Below are 15,126 nucleotides of genomic sequence, written 5' to 3' on the forward strand. Positions count from 1 at the left end.
TTGATTAAAGATACTCCCTGGATTGCCCGAAATGACCCTTTCCGGGCCTTGCTAATTTGCAGATAAATGAAGAATAAATAGTTGTCATTGCCATTTTGTCTGAAAATTACACCAACAAAATGTGACAAATGTCAATAGGTATTTGAGAGTGCAATAAATAAGTCAATAATCGCGAATAAGTAAAAAGTGGTAAAAAGCTGAAAAGGGCGTCAGCAGTCCATTTGAGTCTGTCAGGGGGGGCATCTGCCCCCTCTGACTGTATGGACGCTCCGCCACTGGTTGGTCATAAGTTGCTCTTTTCTTTTGAGTAAGAACCAGAACTCTGGAGCAAAAGAGAACAATTCTCATCTTCTATGCAACACGAAACAGATGAATTTAGATCTGTAAGAATGTTCATAACGGACACACGAACAGATTGACAGGAATACCAACAATTCTTCATTCTTCACAATTCTTCATATTTATAATAAATATATATAAATCGAGAGCTCCTATTAAATACATCCAATTAGTCTACCTCATAGCTTGCTCTGATCCTTGAAATATCATACAATCAAATTTAGACTTTTAATTTTGAAAGGAAAAGGATGTCTTTGTTGTTGTTTATAAGTGACTTTACAACCTAGTTAACTGATAAACACAAGAGTAAATTTAAACAGAATCGTAGTTACCTGTAAATAGTTCCTCTAATTCATTTTAACCAAACTTTAGTAGGATTGTAAACCAACAGGATTGCAAAACATGTCATTTACGGAGTGGTGTAAACCCTGTCCCTAGAATCCCTGCTTACTACTTTATAAGTTCAAGTTCTTAACAGTTCCAGCCAAATGGTAATATGACAGAAAGGAGGATCCAGTCTGGGGGGGGGGGGGGAGGGGGAGTGGGCTGGGGTATGATGAGGGGTTAGTTTCAAAGGTCACCAGATCGAACTAGTCACAATGGGTGACTGCGTTAAGTATACTTGTAAGAAGCTCTGTATCATCATTGATCCTGGTCTGAGCTGACAAAATTAGCAAAATATTACTTGAATACTCAAAAATATGCAAGCTTATAAAATGAAAAATAAGAATTTACCTTTGAATCCAAAACTCCTTGGATAGCCTCCCCAGTCTCCCCAATGGCAAGGTATGAGTCACTCAGTCCAAACTTCTCACCACTACGCTTCTCATTGCAGTAAAGACTCTGCAAGGAGTTGTGGGGAAAAAGAAAACACCATTTTGTTATGAGAGATCCAAAGCAATTTCTTCCTCAAATTCATTTTAAACAGAGCGAAAAATTATTTGTATTTGTAAACAAAGATTTTTGTGTTTGATCACAACTTTTTGATAAATTAATCAAACACGCCAAGTATTCCTCAAAACGAGATTGCAATCAAAATATGCAATTTTTCTCATTTTTTCGTTGTTGTCAGCAATGAATATTACAGAGTAGTTCATTTTTCATACCATTCCGTTATTAACATTTTCTTGTCCCGGCAGTTTTTTTCGATTTGGTTCTGATCACAGGCAAGTAGCAAGCTAGGAATTTCAAACACAATTCACCTTTTTCTTCATTATTTGACATAAAACTAAAATAAATCAAACTGAATGAACATCATTTCTGCGGGAAGATAGCATCGAATGAAAATCTTTTATTTACATAAGTCAGTTGCACAGATTGGTAGGTATTTATTCAGCCAATCATATAAAGATACAATGGAAAACGGGTGATAACAAGAACTCTAAAGAAATACAAAGTTGTAAACAACATATAAGACCTCAAATAGTATACACAAATATGAAAATGTTCCGATACAATGTACTAACATATAGAAATAGCACTCATAACGCAAAATGTTTGAAAATATAGAAATGCACCTATAAAGAAAGTACAAAAATATATAAATGCTCGCATATACAATACAAGTGCACAAAAGTACAAAATTGTACATAAAATATGCATAGGAACGCCTCTTACAAAATATCTCAAAAAAGGATGATAAAAATTACACTGTTCAGCCTTGTTTACATTGCAGCAAATGTTGGTAATTAAAAGAAAGTGTGTTTAGCCTTTACAATGAGAACTACAATATGAAACTCAAAAGGAGCCGGAAAATTTATACATGACGGGCGTTATAAGGTCTAGCCTTATTTGCATATGAAGCTTCATGTCAAAGCTATTAATTCGCATACTTAGTCGTCAGTCATTATTGTCATGAAACGGTTAAACTAATCGCAATATGACTGCGCTATTCTGACACGGGGCAGAAACGTCTCAAGTTTTCGCGAACTTTTGTGCAAAGTTTGATGAGGAACGAGCTGTATCAGGTGGGCAGATTGCTACAGTTTACAACAGTAATCACAAAATGCAGGTAAATACTTAACGGTTTCCATTCATCCATGTCTTTTGTGCCTTTCCGTTTAACTGAACGTAGATATTTCTATCGGATAAACTCACCAAATCGTACATGTCTTTCTGCATCCGAGCGGTGTTCCTCTTCTTGCCCAGAAATAAAACTACACTCTCCATGTCCTCCTTGTTCATTGTAACCGTTATTTTCTAGGTAAAAAGGAAAAACAGGACCGGTCGAATTTAACAACGATCTTTAAAATTCGTCAGATCATCCAGAAGGGAAACATTTCAAATGAAAACACCTAGTCCCAGACACCTGGTCCCAGACAGAGGGAATTCAAATTGATTCTCTACGAGGGTCAGAGGAGAAACATTGATACAAGCAAAAGGCTTGATTCAAGCAAATACAGGCTGTTTTCAAGACCAACATAAATCTCACCATATAACTAGACTGAGCAATACATCGGGTAGCGCAGAGATGGCTTGACCAAACCTTACATACTATTAAGGAATGACATGCCTTTTTAGCATGTTGCATGCCAATGTTGTCCCTGATTAAAAGGATAATTTTTAGATGATGTTGTATAGTTTTTTTTTTGTTTTTTTTTTCACGGTGGTCTTATCCCGTCTTATCCATATCAAGAGTATGTTTTCTATCAACATTTAGCTTCAGGCAATCACCACTTTATCAGGATTGATATTAAGTGTGCTTGATAATTGTTTTGAAAAAAAAAAAAAATCTGCAAAAAATACGATGCAATCCAACTGAATCGTTAATAACTTACTCACTGTTTGGGTGGGTATTCCTGAAGAGTTTCTTTGTTTGAACAATGTCACCAACATAATTACTACAAATGGCAAATTACTGTATATAATTAGGAAACTTGATTTAAATGCATTTTTTTTCTTTTATCATATGGAGACAGTCCTGTCAGGATAAATAACGTTTTTTTTATTTATGTGACATATTATGGGACTACTTAAAATTTTGGAATAAAAATAGTACAGGCTCAACTGCCAAAATTATGTTAGGGTCAAAGAATAACCACCATAAGTTAGATTAAATGGACTATATAGGGACAAACACATTGCTACAGTAGATATTGCTAAGGATGTCTCGGACTCTCGGTTTCAAACTCCTATTAAGGAAATATTTGAGCACTCTTTGAGAGTTTTGGAATATCTGTTTGTATGATATTTCATCATTTTGTAACAATTCCTGTGTTAACAAGTTTTCATGGGTGCCATAAGCTGAAATAGGCAATATTCACTGATTTTCAGTAGGTACCATCAAGCAATGTCTCAATTTGTTTTTGTTTCACTGTGTAGCCTTCTTTACATACCAGCAAAACCTATTCCTCTCTCACCATGGGATTGTATGACACTTATTTATAAATTTCATCAATATAAAGTTCAGAAAACCTTCACTTTTTGGATTTATCATGTTTTGCAAGACTTCCAGTCGTTGACCCGTTTAAAACTCAAATGGACGAGGAATAACAAGGTTCTTCCCTCACGAAGTTGGATCTAAGATACGACCAATCCAGTGCAACTATAATGTACTTTCCAGTAATCATCTTTACATACCAAGGTCTCACTTATCACATTTTTCCCAATATAAAGTTGATCAAAGTATTCACTTTTTTGACTTCTCCTGTTTACAAAGAATTTGTCCTATATTGAACTCAAATGACATTTGAACTCCCCAAGAAATATCAGGGTTCTTGCCTTCACTAAATTGGATTTATAAACAGTGTATCAAGTTCAACTACCATTACTTTTTGTGTTCTCATGTTTGCAAGCCAAGGTCTAACACACACTCATACACACACATGTTTGTATTACATTCCAACCGAGGACCCCGTTGTATTTTCCATTGTTCAAATCCACGTACCCTAACCTTAACAATACCCCATACAATAGAATTCTTCCGAGGACGTGGTGATTCTTTAGAAATCACAACCGAGGACCTGGAATTCTTTTGTTCAAGTCCTCGGTCAGATAGAAAAACAAATGCATGCACACACACACACAAACATGGCGTCACTATTAAATAGATTAGTTTTAGCAAGGAATCACAACAGATTTGACATTGAATAATGTCATTGGTCTTTCATGCACCAAGCATTGAGCTAATTACAGCAATGACAAACTTTTCTGCTTCTTTCAGAACATAACGTGATAGCGTCTCACCAATTGGTCCGATCCCGGTTTCATCACCTTGGCAAGCACGCTGACTAGATCTTGCCTCTTCAGGAACTAAAGAAAGAAACATTACAGACTTTTTAATACAAGAGGAAACAACAACCCCCATTCTTTTATCTTCTCATACAAGTTAATAGGTAATTTAAATAGCAATGTAAAATCTACTATATAACATAAAACTCTAAACTGCTCACCAACTACGACGAAGTTCTTCAGTTTTGTCCATGATCTAAGGAGATGTTCATAGACTGACATGTATAAGATGTAAATTAAGGTGTCCCTGTACTGTTGTACTGTGTCATGTACATGACAACACCAATAAAATTCAAACAGAACACATTTAAACAGATTAGTTTACACCATACAAATATGGTGTCGATGTACGGTGTAAAGTGCATAATGACACCGTACACATTGAAGCAGATTAGTTTACACCAAATTAATATGGTGTTTCTCTACTGTGCCATGTACATGATGACACCAAACACATTTAGGCAGATTGGTTTACACCATATAAATATGGTGTCGCTGTACGGTGTCAAGTGCATGATGACACTGTGCACATTTAATCAGATTGGTTTACACCATATAAATGTGGTGTCGCTGTAATGTGTTACATACATGAAGACACCAGATACATTTAAACAGATTAGTTTACACCATGTACAAATGCACATGTTCATATTTTGGTGCTGGCTGATATTCCACATGAGAGACAAAAAGTTCACCTTTATAAGTTTCATAAAAAGTTGTCAACTGGTAAACACCTAAATGGACATTGTGTGTATATGTCACTTGATGTGGACAACACACATGTCTACATCAGCACATATCAGTGCACATCTTCCATATCATCGACATAACTTGCAAAACATCATCATCCTTACATGATGACCGATGATCGGATATGCTTTGGTGGGTACCTTACACAAGTGCTATAATTTTCACGCCCAATAACAATACATTCTTCACTGTGCATTTTGCACTGACTTTGGATGCACTTAAGCATTAGGGGGACACTAAAGCCCTAGTACTTACCTTCAGTTCTACCAGCATACCTTCGCAGAATGCCCTCCCTGAACACCAGAGACAGTAGAGGTTCTCACTTTCCTTCAGTAATTTAACAGTGTCAGGAGTTTCAACCTGGGTTCCATCATCACCTGTTGACAGACAAGAATAACAAACTTGAGATCAGAAAGTTTAAAACATTATTATTATTATTTACCAGCTTTATATAGCGCTCTTTTCATGCTTAAGCATGTTCAAGAGTGCTTTACAATGACAACAAAATGACAAAACAATTAAAAATATGAATATGAAGAATAAAATGAACAGGTTAAATATTAATATAAAAATTTATAGATATACTAAGGAACAATTAAAAAACAACATAGATTTACAGTGAAATTCCTAAAAATAAAAAGGGAGTTTTAAGTAACTTCTTAAAAGTGGCTGATGTTTTGGCATCACGCACGGATATTATTTGGCAGTGCATTCCATAGCTTGCCAGCAGCAAAGTTAAATTGTCTGTCGCCATATGTAGCAGTTCTTACTCTGGGGACCACTAATGTAAGGGAATTGGCCGATCTCAATGTTCTGTTAGTCTCGTACACAGTTAGCATATCAGTTAGGTATTGAGGTGCAGATGACAAAGAAAAGAACAGCAAGGACTAATTTCTGTTCCTTAATAAATAATTTTATACAGAAATCTTTGAACATATTCTTGTACAATCCCTCGAAGAAAAGCAAGTGAGCCTCTCACACCTACTAGTTCATTGGCTTTTTTAACACTGGTAATTCTCTTCAGTAAGGTCAATTTTACCTTACCTAACTTCTCTATATATTATCATTATTTTTATTATTCTTATCACAACAATTACTTAGGTGAATGATTTGAAATATTTTTGCACTTCACTACCTGGGAAGTGTGTTTTATGAAACAGGACGTAGTAAAACAGGCCTTTGCAATAATTTGAATCTGTGACATCACAACCATATATGTAATGTTTTAAGTTTTCAGGACTTGGGGTAATTTTGGGATTCCATTTTCTATTAACGTGTAAATGAGATTCATATATGCTTTGGTGTAGTATTGGTTGGAACATTTCCTGAAAAGAAAAATATATTCGATGTGAATGTGTAGAACTCACCTACAAGAGCAAAATTTGCTTCCAACAGCTCTCTGTGGCAGTTATACCTAAGGGAAACGAGGAAACAAGATAGATCCCTAGTGTACTCATAGTTATAGAAAACATTGGAGATAAACAGAAACTAATAACAGATACATAGAAAATTGATCAGAAATAGTAAACAAAGAGTAACGTAAAGGTTAGTTGAAATAGGACACAAGTCAATAACCTCTTTATTAAAGTTCCTTTGCTTCACTACTGTTACTTAACTATACAGACTTGAATTCAAAGTGAGATTTTTTTTTCACCTTAACGAACTGCTCGTCCATTGCTAGATTTTCCCATTGAAGTAGTGTGTTGTTAGGCTACACTATTGGTTGGAGATAGAGATACTGTATTCTGTGGGAATTTGAGTGGAAGTTAATTTTGTTGAGCACACAAATGCCGGTCAGACAAGACTTTTGCCATTACCTTGTGGTAGCAAAGGAGGAGAGGGGGGGGGGATTACTGATTATGGCTAGCTTCAGCTACCATTTTGTAACCTGGCCCTTGAGGCAAACCCTGCAGTTAGTATTACAATATAGCCAAAAGATGGGGGATAAAAGATGCTTTTTCTCTCCTTATTCTAGCGTTGGTGTGATGGCTGAAAGAATTTTTTTTTGTGTATCCCTGTTGGCTTTAGAGGTGAACATGTAATTGAAGCATTGTCCACACTTCCCTATGATGTCCTCCATCACACGAGGCATCCAGGCATTTAGTCGGGTCTCATGGGGCTTTAAATGCCTCCATGAAAGTGTTGAAATGTCCTTTAAGTCAGCTTGATGGTTGTGGTGGTGATGGAAATTGTTTAAGGACATCTACAATCTCTCTGTCACTTACAACAGAGCAATGGTCACATGGTCCATTACATTTGGTAAAAATCAAAGTTCCCACTCTTCTGTTCAATGCACGATTTCCCTCTTTGATAGCAGAGTTGCTTCACGTTCGATTCACTCTTTCAGCATTAAGGCGAAACATCTTCTTTCGACTGGACTATTCAAGAAGGTATCGATGTTACAGACTTTTTCTCAATTTGCAGCTGAAGTAAAATCTTAACAGGACACCTAAAATAAAATCTACTATCATGATGGATCCGTGTTAGTTTGGACGAGATGCGGCAAGGTTTCTCTACCCTCTTTGTTTTCATTGTTGTAACTTCCTGTTTACCAATCTTAGTAACCCTGCCAGCATAATTTGCAAGGGAAACACTGCACTAGTATAATAACAGCATGCTTTTCTTCATCTTTAGCCACAGAAAGTTTAGTTATGATTTAGGTTGAACTTCAGGGACAGGACTGACAGTGAGTCAGTGCACATTAAACTAGGACAACCAAACAATAGTCTGTATACAGTCCTATTGCTATGACAGCTGCAAGTACATGACACCGAAAATCACAGCAAACACACCACTCCACAAAGTTCCTCGCAAAAATGTTGCTTATCTGACAAATGCTAAGCTTAATTTGTGTGAAGGCTAGAGCCCAACAGGACACTATGGTTCTTGCTAAGTGAATATTATAGTGTTGTATCACCCAATACCATAATATTTATGCCCACATTTGCCAGCTATTAACCAACAACTGTAAGTTTGGATATAATCTGATATAAGGTTGTGGAGTTATTGCAATTTTAAAGTTTTGGTCCCTCCCAAAGAAATTGGACCCGTAAAAATCTTGCACGTAAATTTTTCCAAAAGCATTTGACCCAGACAGAGTGGCTCAAAATTATATTTGCCCTCAAAAAATTTACCCCCCAAAATGTAGGCCCAAATGGTCCAAAAAATGTTGTGTCCCACAAATTTGGGCCCAAAGAATGTGTCCAAAAATGCAGTTGAGGTGGAACTATAATTTGGGCCCACTCAACCCAACGATGGGCCAAGAAATTTTGGGGTTCAGATGGCCAACATGTACCAGCTCTAAACCAGTAACGGTGTACCAAGTTTGGCTACAATGTAAAGATTTTTACATTTGACCCTATAACTCATTAAAATTCATATGTTCGTGACAAAAACAAAAGGGGCACACCTTCCCACTATAATAAATGAACATAGTACGTATGACAAATATCCATCATCTGTTTTTGAATTATCGCAGACACACGCACGCACACACACACTCATACACACGACAACCTGACTGCATAGGTTCCTTTGCTTCCAGCAAGGAACCAAAAATGGCATTAAATATATCAGAAAATGTATTGAATGAATAAAATTGTCAATTTTAGTACTTACCAAGCTGTTGCAAGTTTTTGGTTCTTACTTTTACCGCTGACATAGTTTAGGATGTAGGCAGCAATACCAGCAAGCATCATAATCTCAAGGTAGTAACTATTCCAATTATTACTGAAATTGACAGGAACCTGTTAAGAAACAGATCTCGTAAATAATTACTCCAATTATTACTGAAGTTAAAATCAAAATTGTGACAAAACCTTACAAGAATAATCCAATGGTTAGAGAAACTGAGCATCCAAAATAATATAATAATGCCAGACTGGTAAACTAAGAATCCATATTTTTAAGTACCGATTGCAAATTGATGCTAATTCCTTATCAGTCTCAAACGACGGATACGTTGGAAACCTTCTCATGAATTATTCATAACTCTTCTTGTGTGCCGTCATCCGTTCACTTTATTTTGGAAACACGGCTGAGTTTACACTATATGCACGCTTTTACTACTTTGAAAATGCCAATGTGCCAGCATTTGGTTGTACTCATAGACCTTCAAAGTATGAGAAGAGGCGATTTTTCCAATTCCTGACCCCCACTAAAGGTACCGGGTAGATGTAATGCATGGCTCCAAGCCATAGAAACCGAAAAATTTAACAGAAGTAGGGTCGTCTGTGAGAACCATTTGAGAATGGCGGGCATTCTGCAATGGATCGAGTTTCAGTAGTATTAGTGGAACTGGTACCAATGCTATTACTATACTAGTAAGTAGTAACGGCTCTACAGTAGTTGTCAACACTGGCGCTCGACGGCAAACAGGATCAATTTTGTAAGCATTCGGTCAATTTCCTAGTTGATGAGTTGAAGCACTTTATAATATTTTCAGCGCACTTTCGAATAAAAAATATGTAGCTTACAGTACCGATAGACTGAGCTTATTCAACAAAGTGAGTCGTAACAATGCTTCATGTTTTATTTGGTTTGTGTAATGTCATAGCCTACGCTCGCTCAGGTATAATTTATATCAAACAGGATCCAATCTAGTTTGAATAGTACATGCGCTAACTAATTTAGATAATCTGCACAATGTGGGATAATGACGTCATATCCTTGTTCCTACTTTTTAAAAAACTGGCGCTTGTGAGAGCTATTCAATGTTTGATTTCTGTCGTCATGGTAATGAAATTGATCTTAGACTTGGTGTATTGTGGTATATTCAAATTCCCTCCTTTCTAGAATTAAATTTGAATACCATGAATTATTCTTTTAATGTCATATATTATATCAGGGTTGTACCTTCACCATTTCTGAAGTGGGATGTTGATCGATTTCAAGACCGACTTGGCTCTCTGCAACCGACTGCAGTGACTAGCTGAGCAACTTTTTGAAAACTAACCCATCAAAATCATCAACTTGCTTAATAATTACAACTGCACATTGTTATTGGTAGGGAGTGTAGGGACCCTAGAGCTGAAGCACTTTTAGATACTGTAGCTCTTGTTCACCTTCAGTGATTTTGGAGTGCCAAAAAGGATCCCAGCATGAGGAATTACACTTAAACTTTCTGGAAAGAATCTCAGTACCCTAGAGGAGGGGGGGGTCCAGGCAGAGAAACCCCCAGAAGTTGTAGGATTTTGAGATATTTCTTTAAAGCACAAAAGGTGTCAAAATACAGAATTTAATGTCTGTGGAAGGAATTACTAGCCTTGAAGCTGCAGTGCTTCCACACAGCTATTTCAAATTAAACACAGAAATACCTTCCAGAGAGGAATTCAGTTTCATTGGAATGTAGTTCACAGCCCCTGTGGGGGGGGGGGGTCCAAGAAGCAAAGGTGTAGCATTATGTTAGCCCAAATCTGGGAAATTTGGAGATAAGGGGAGCACCTGGGGGCAAGTACTACACCATACATGTGAGGCAAATGCCCCCATGCTCCCCTCCTCCATCTTGGTGCCCTCACTGAGTGCACAGGAGGTCACTGGTTTGAATCAAACATATTGTTTGCTCTTTTGAAGCTCATTTACTTATATATGCTGAAACTACATATGTTAGTAAGTTCTTAAATGAATGTAACACCTGAATCACATGACCTAATCAGAATAGGTTACCCACTGTTAAAGGTATAATATACAAATAATTTTTGTTCTTTCACTGTATCTTATAAAAGCATTGTATTCTTCTGTAACACAAACAACCTCTCTGTTGACTTTTAAGACTAGAAACTTCCTAACAAATCTCAGATGTAGTTATAAAGTAACATCCAATTGTTTGCCCTTTTGAGATACAATATGTTTACACTGTCTAAATATAGTTCACATTCTAATACATTTGAAACCATAATTATTAAAAGTTTGGAAATATATTTAAAGCTGAGGGACCACCGTTGAGAAGCTACAAGACCAATCATAACTTCTACTCTCAATATGGAATTGGGTAGCTTCGAACATGTGTGATGCCAAAACCATTCAAATGTCTTCTTCCACAACTTCTGCAACAATATTGGTATATTCAAATATGAAATATTTACGTTTGCTATTTCCAGGTCTGGAACAGCTCCTTTCGCTCGTGACGGCTTCTCTCCTTCAAAGTTCTCAAATTCCTCGTTGTCTTTGAAGTGTTCAAACTCATCTTCATCCTGAAAGAATCAAAGGAAATATTTAAGAAACAGAGATATTTAAATAGCATAGATGCTTATTTTGGTGAGGAGATGAGGGAGAGGAAGAAACTTCACACACAGATTGCTTAGTAGACCCTCACTTTCCAATGGTGTAGGTGTTAACCATGGTCACAGATAAAGGGGGGGGGGGAGAGTGTTGCATGACAGTGACAAAAAGAAGAGCATTGTTCAAATGCATTGTTCAAAGTGAAAATAATCAGGTTACATTTCATTTTCCAAAGTTGCTTTCTTCACAAAGAAAGTGCAAAATGTAAATTTTATTAACAACCACAGTAACTCAAAAGCCAAGGTATTTTCTTCTTCTTTCTACAATTAAAAGCCAAAACATTGCAGGATCCAAAGTACTATTGGAAACACATTAGTTTGTTTTTCTTGAGGATGCAATGGATTTGGCAATTCAAATCTGCACCGAATTCCAGTTGGATTTACTGGATTTGGAAATTGACATAATCCAAATATTGTTATTTCTATTATTTCTTTATGGAGGTGATGGGGGTGCGGGTGCTGAGAAGGGTGCATGTGAGGGTCTACATACTCTTTACTTTCTATTCACCTTATTCAGCAGGGGATTGATTTACAATGAAGAGATCTTCTTTGAATGCACAAGGAAATAACAATTTTTAGAACCGTATTGTGACTATTGTCTAAAGGCTACAGTGTAAAACTCCAATACATGTTGTCTGGCATTCTAGGGCATAATTAACCAACAAGACATATTTGGGTACCACCTGCTTACAGTGAAGTACATGAACTTATGATACCACAAACTCTGCAACTCACAGCTGGATATAGATACAAAATACAGTCACAATGAGGAAGTCTCCAGACCCTTGAAGTGACAACAAAAATTTGGCTGGGTTTTCTAGCATTTTTTCTAGCATTTTATGCAAAAAAAAAGTCTTGAGGCACTACGATACCAACAATTTAAGTAACTTGATCCTTTTTCTTGACAAGTGCTATTAACTTTCTTCATATAAAATTATTTCATTGGTAGAGTAGATGTGAAATAAATTTTACCAAAACGTTGTTTGCAATGTTGAAGTTTTTATATGTTGAAAAAGAAAATTTACTTTATCACATTGCCTTGCAGAAATATAATCAAGTACAAGTTAGACTTATTGGCAGGCATTTGCTTTATTTTCCATTGGGGGGCTCAAATGCATACCAAGAGTTTCCCTAACATGTTTTGATGAAGAAATAACACATTAAGAAACATACAGTACATGAATTTTATATTGATGATGGATTGTAAGTCACTGGTAAATCTAGCCAGATTTAGAAAAAAACTCTTGCTACAAACCAGATTTGAAAAATATCCTCAAATCCAGTGCGTCATTGTCATACCTTCGAATACAATGTTTGCTGTTACAAGTAAACAGTGCTACTTTATACTATTGAACTGGTCATGCAAAATAATAACATTTAAATAACAATACAATACCACTATTTTATGCTGTTTAATCAAAGTAAATATCACCAGTACAAAACCTCTATTGCAACATCTTCTTCTCCATCTTCCTCTTCAAATTCATCTTCCAGTTCTTCATCCTCTTCCTCTTCTCCGTCATCTACGAACTCATCATCATCAAAAAAGTGATCCTCTTCGCCCTCCAGCTCGACAGTACCATCTTCAAATTCATCTTCATCCCCCAAATCTTCAAACTCGGCAAATTCGTTGTCATCAACTTCTGCTCCGTGGCGATTGGCAATACACACAGCAGTGAACGACAAGACTATGAGTATCAAGAAGCCTTTTTGGATCACAGCCATTATTATTTGATCAGTTTCTTCTGCAAAAAGGCACAATAACATCAAAATATTGAGTTACAAGTCTCAGGTAACTACCACGCTTTTGGCAAGTTACATTCTCAAAGTCGATCCTACTTCTGTCCCGAGCAATGGGCTCAATTTTATTTTAGGGGGAAGACAAACGCGATACTGCACAAATTTCCATACATACAGACACTGTTTTTATAAAACACAGTTGCAGAATACCTCACAACTATAACAAAATTTCCTTCATAGTCAGTTTCACACCGCACAACCACAGACAGACCCGACGGATAACAGAGTAGCCATAAAGGATTCAGGAAACTCCATTCAGAACAAGGCCTTTTTTATCAATAAATTTTAGTCCCAATTTACAGAATTCCCTTGTGTATTGTTTACACATCACGACCACATAGCCAGCATGGCCTAGAACTAGAAGAAGCTTCCATGTGAATACAACTTTCCTCTATAAATGTTAGCTGAGGGCCTACGCCGACCTGTTCGGCTACCATCACTATATTACTAACACTGTTGGCTACTAAATTCTCGTAAGTTAGGCCTAAATATTGTGATAATATCAAAAATCTCAGTCAGTATTTAATGGCATGAACAATGGGTGCCATCTTGTTTTGGGAGAAACCAAATATGATACTGTAGTAGTGTAGTTTGAACAAATTCTCGAAAATAAGCAAAATAAACATTTCCTTAACACTCACTTTAACTTCTGGTATTTCCCATTAGAAGAAAACAATGCTTCCACACCTGCAAAAAGCATTTTTTTCATTGGTGGGATACTGGGTGATATAGAAGCAATGTGCGTTCGCAGAACTGGTACCATGATGTTCAATGGAATTAACAAAGTATCGTGTACACAAGCTAATCTGCGTACTTGTGAGAATATAACGCCTACTGTAAGCATAACTTATAGCCTATACTACAACTTTACAAGTGTTATACTAAAACGTAATACTATGGCCTATGATAAATCACTACATAGCCTAAAGTTAAACTATCCCAATTGGTAGGTTGGACTTATCAAAATCACCTAATTTGAACGAAGGTTCTGCTAGGTTCTCATTAAAAAAAACTCACCTCAGTGAAAAACTGGCAAAAGAAACGTGAGTGTAGTAAGAAAGTAGGGTCACCTATCTGCTGTTGGGTTGGTATATGTTTTCTTACCTAGCGCCATCCCCAAATGTAGCTATGCAGTGGCCAGCAAATATATGAGTTTTGCTCTTGATATCATCAGTTATAATGTAATCGTGTAACTTTTTGATATTCAGCATCGTCACCTTTCTTCCGGGACCATTGTCACCAAAACTGTTCACACCACCTTTTTTTTTCACGTAGGGTTCAATTTCAACCCTACTAATTTCAATGAAGTAGTACTCGAAAAATCGATTCAAAACCGGTGCCCAACTTTGAGCGACAGTGGGACATGTACGGTCACTTGGGGGAGGGGGCTGGTGAGGGGATAGAACGAGATCACCACGTAAAAACTTTAGCATCCTGTATCAGTTCAATATTCCAGTAGGCCTTTTTTAAGTAAGTTCAATATTTGATAGTATATCGACAAGCGTATGCCATTACAACATTTGTTACAAGCACAATTTATTTTACAAGCACAGCAAAACTTTGTAACAATGAAAAGGGTTCGTGAACAAAATTGTTTAAGTCTAATTTTAGATGAGGGACTCGGAGAATTTGTAACAAGTGAGGTTGGGTGTCCACCGCTGACATTTCACCATCTTGTGTAGACAGATTTGGTCGATTGAGATGGACGAGCGAGCCCATGCCGCTGTAC

At 36.7% G+C, this 15,126-nt stretch overlaps 1 protein-coding gene across 1 annotated transcript in view; it reads right to left on the reverse strand.

Moving 5' to 3' along the window:
• Positions 1-14,567, reverse strand: part of LOC139958611 (PAT complex subunit CCDC47-like) — a 37,025-nt gene extending 22,458 nt beyond the window's left edge. Inside the window, exons 1-9 of the mRNA XM_071955809.1 lie at positions 14,415-14,567; positions 13,041-13,342; positions 11,403-11,510; positions 8,938-9,065; positions 6,687-6,733; positions 5,575-5,696; positions 4,525-4,590; positions 2,437-2,538; positions 1,075-1,182 (exon numbers count right to left, since the gene is read on the reverse strand). Coding sequence (XP_071811910.1) covers positions 1,075-1,182; positions 2,437-2,538; positions 4,525-4,590; positions 5,575-5,696; positions 6,687-6,733; positions 8,938-9,065; positions 11,403-11,510; positions 13,041-13,322 — 963 coding nt within the window. The 5' untranslated portion in view covers positions 13,323-13,342; positions 14,415-14,567. The remainder of the gene's footprint in view (positions 1-1,074; positions 1,183-2,436; positions 2,539-4,524; positions 4,591-5,574; positions 5,697-6,686; positions 6,734-8,937; positions 9,066-11,402; positions 11,511-13,040; positions 13,343-14,414) is intronic.
• Positions 14,568-15,126: the final 559 nt, after the last annotated feature.

Source organism: Apostichopus japonicus, chromosome 18 (assembly GCF_037975245.1).
Source record: "Apostichopus japonicus isolate 1M-3 chromosome 18, ASM3797524v1, whole genome shotgun sequence".
Taxonomy (NCBI): domain Eukaryota; kingdom Metazoa; phylum Echinodermata; class Holothuroidea; order Aspidochirotida; family Stichopodidae; genus Apostichopus; species Apostichopus japonicus.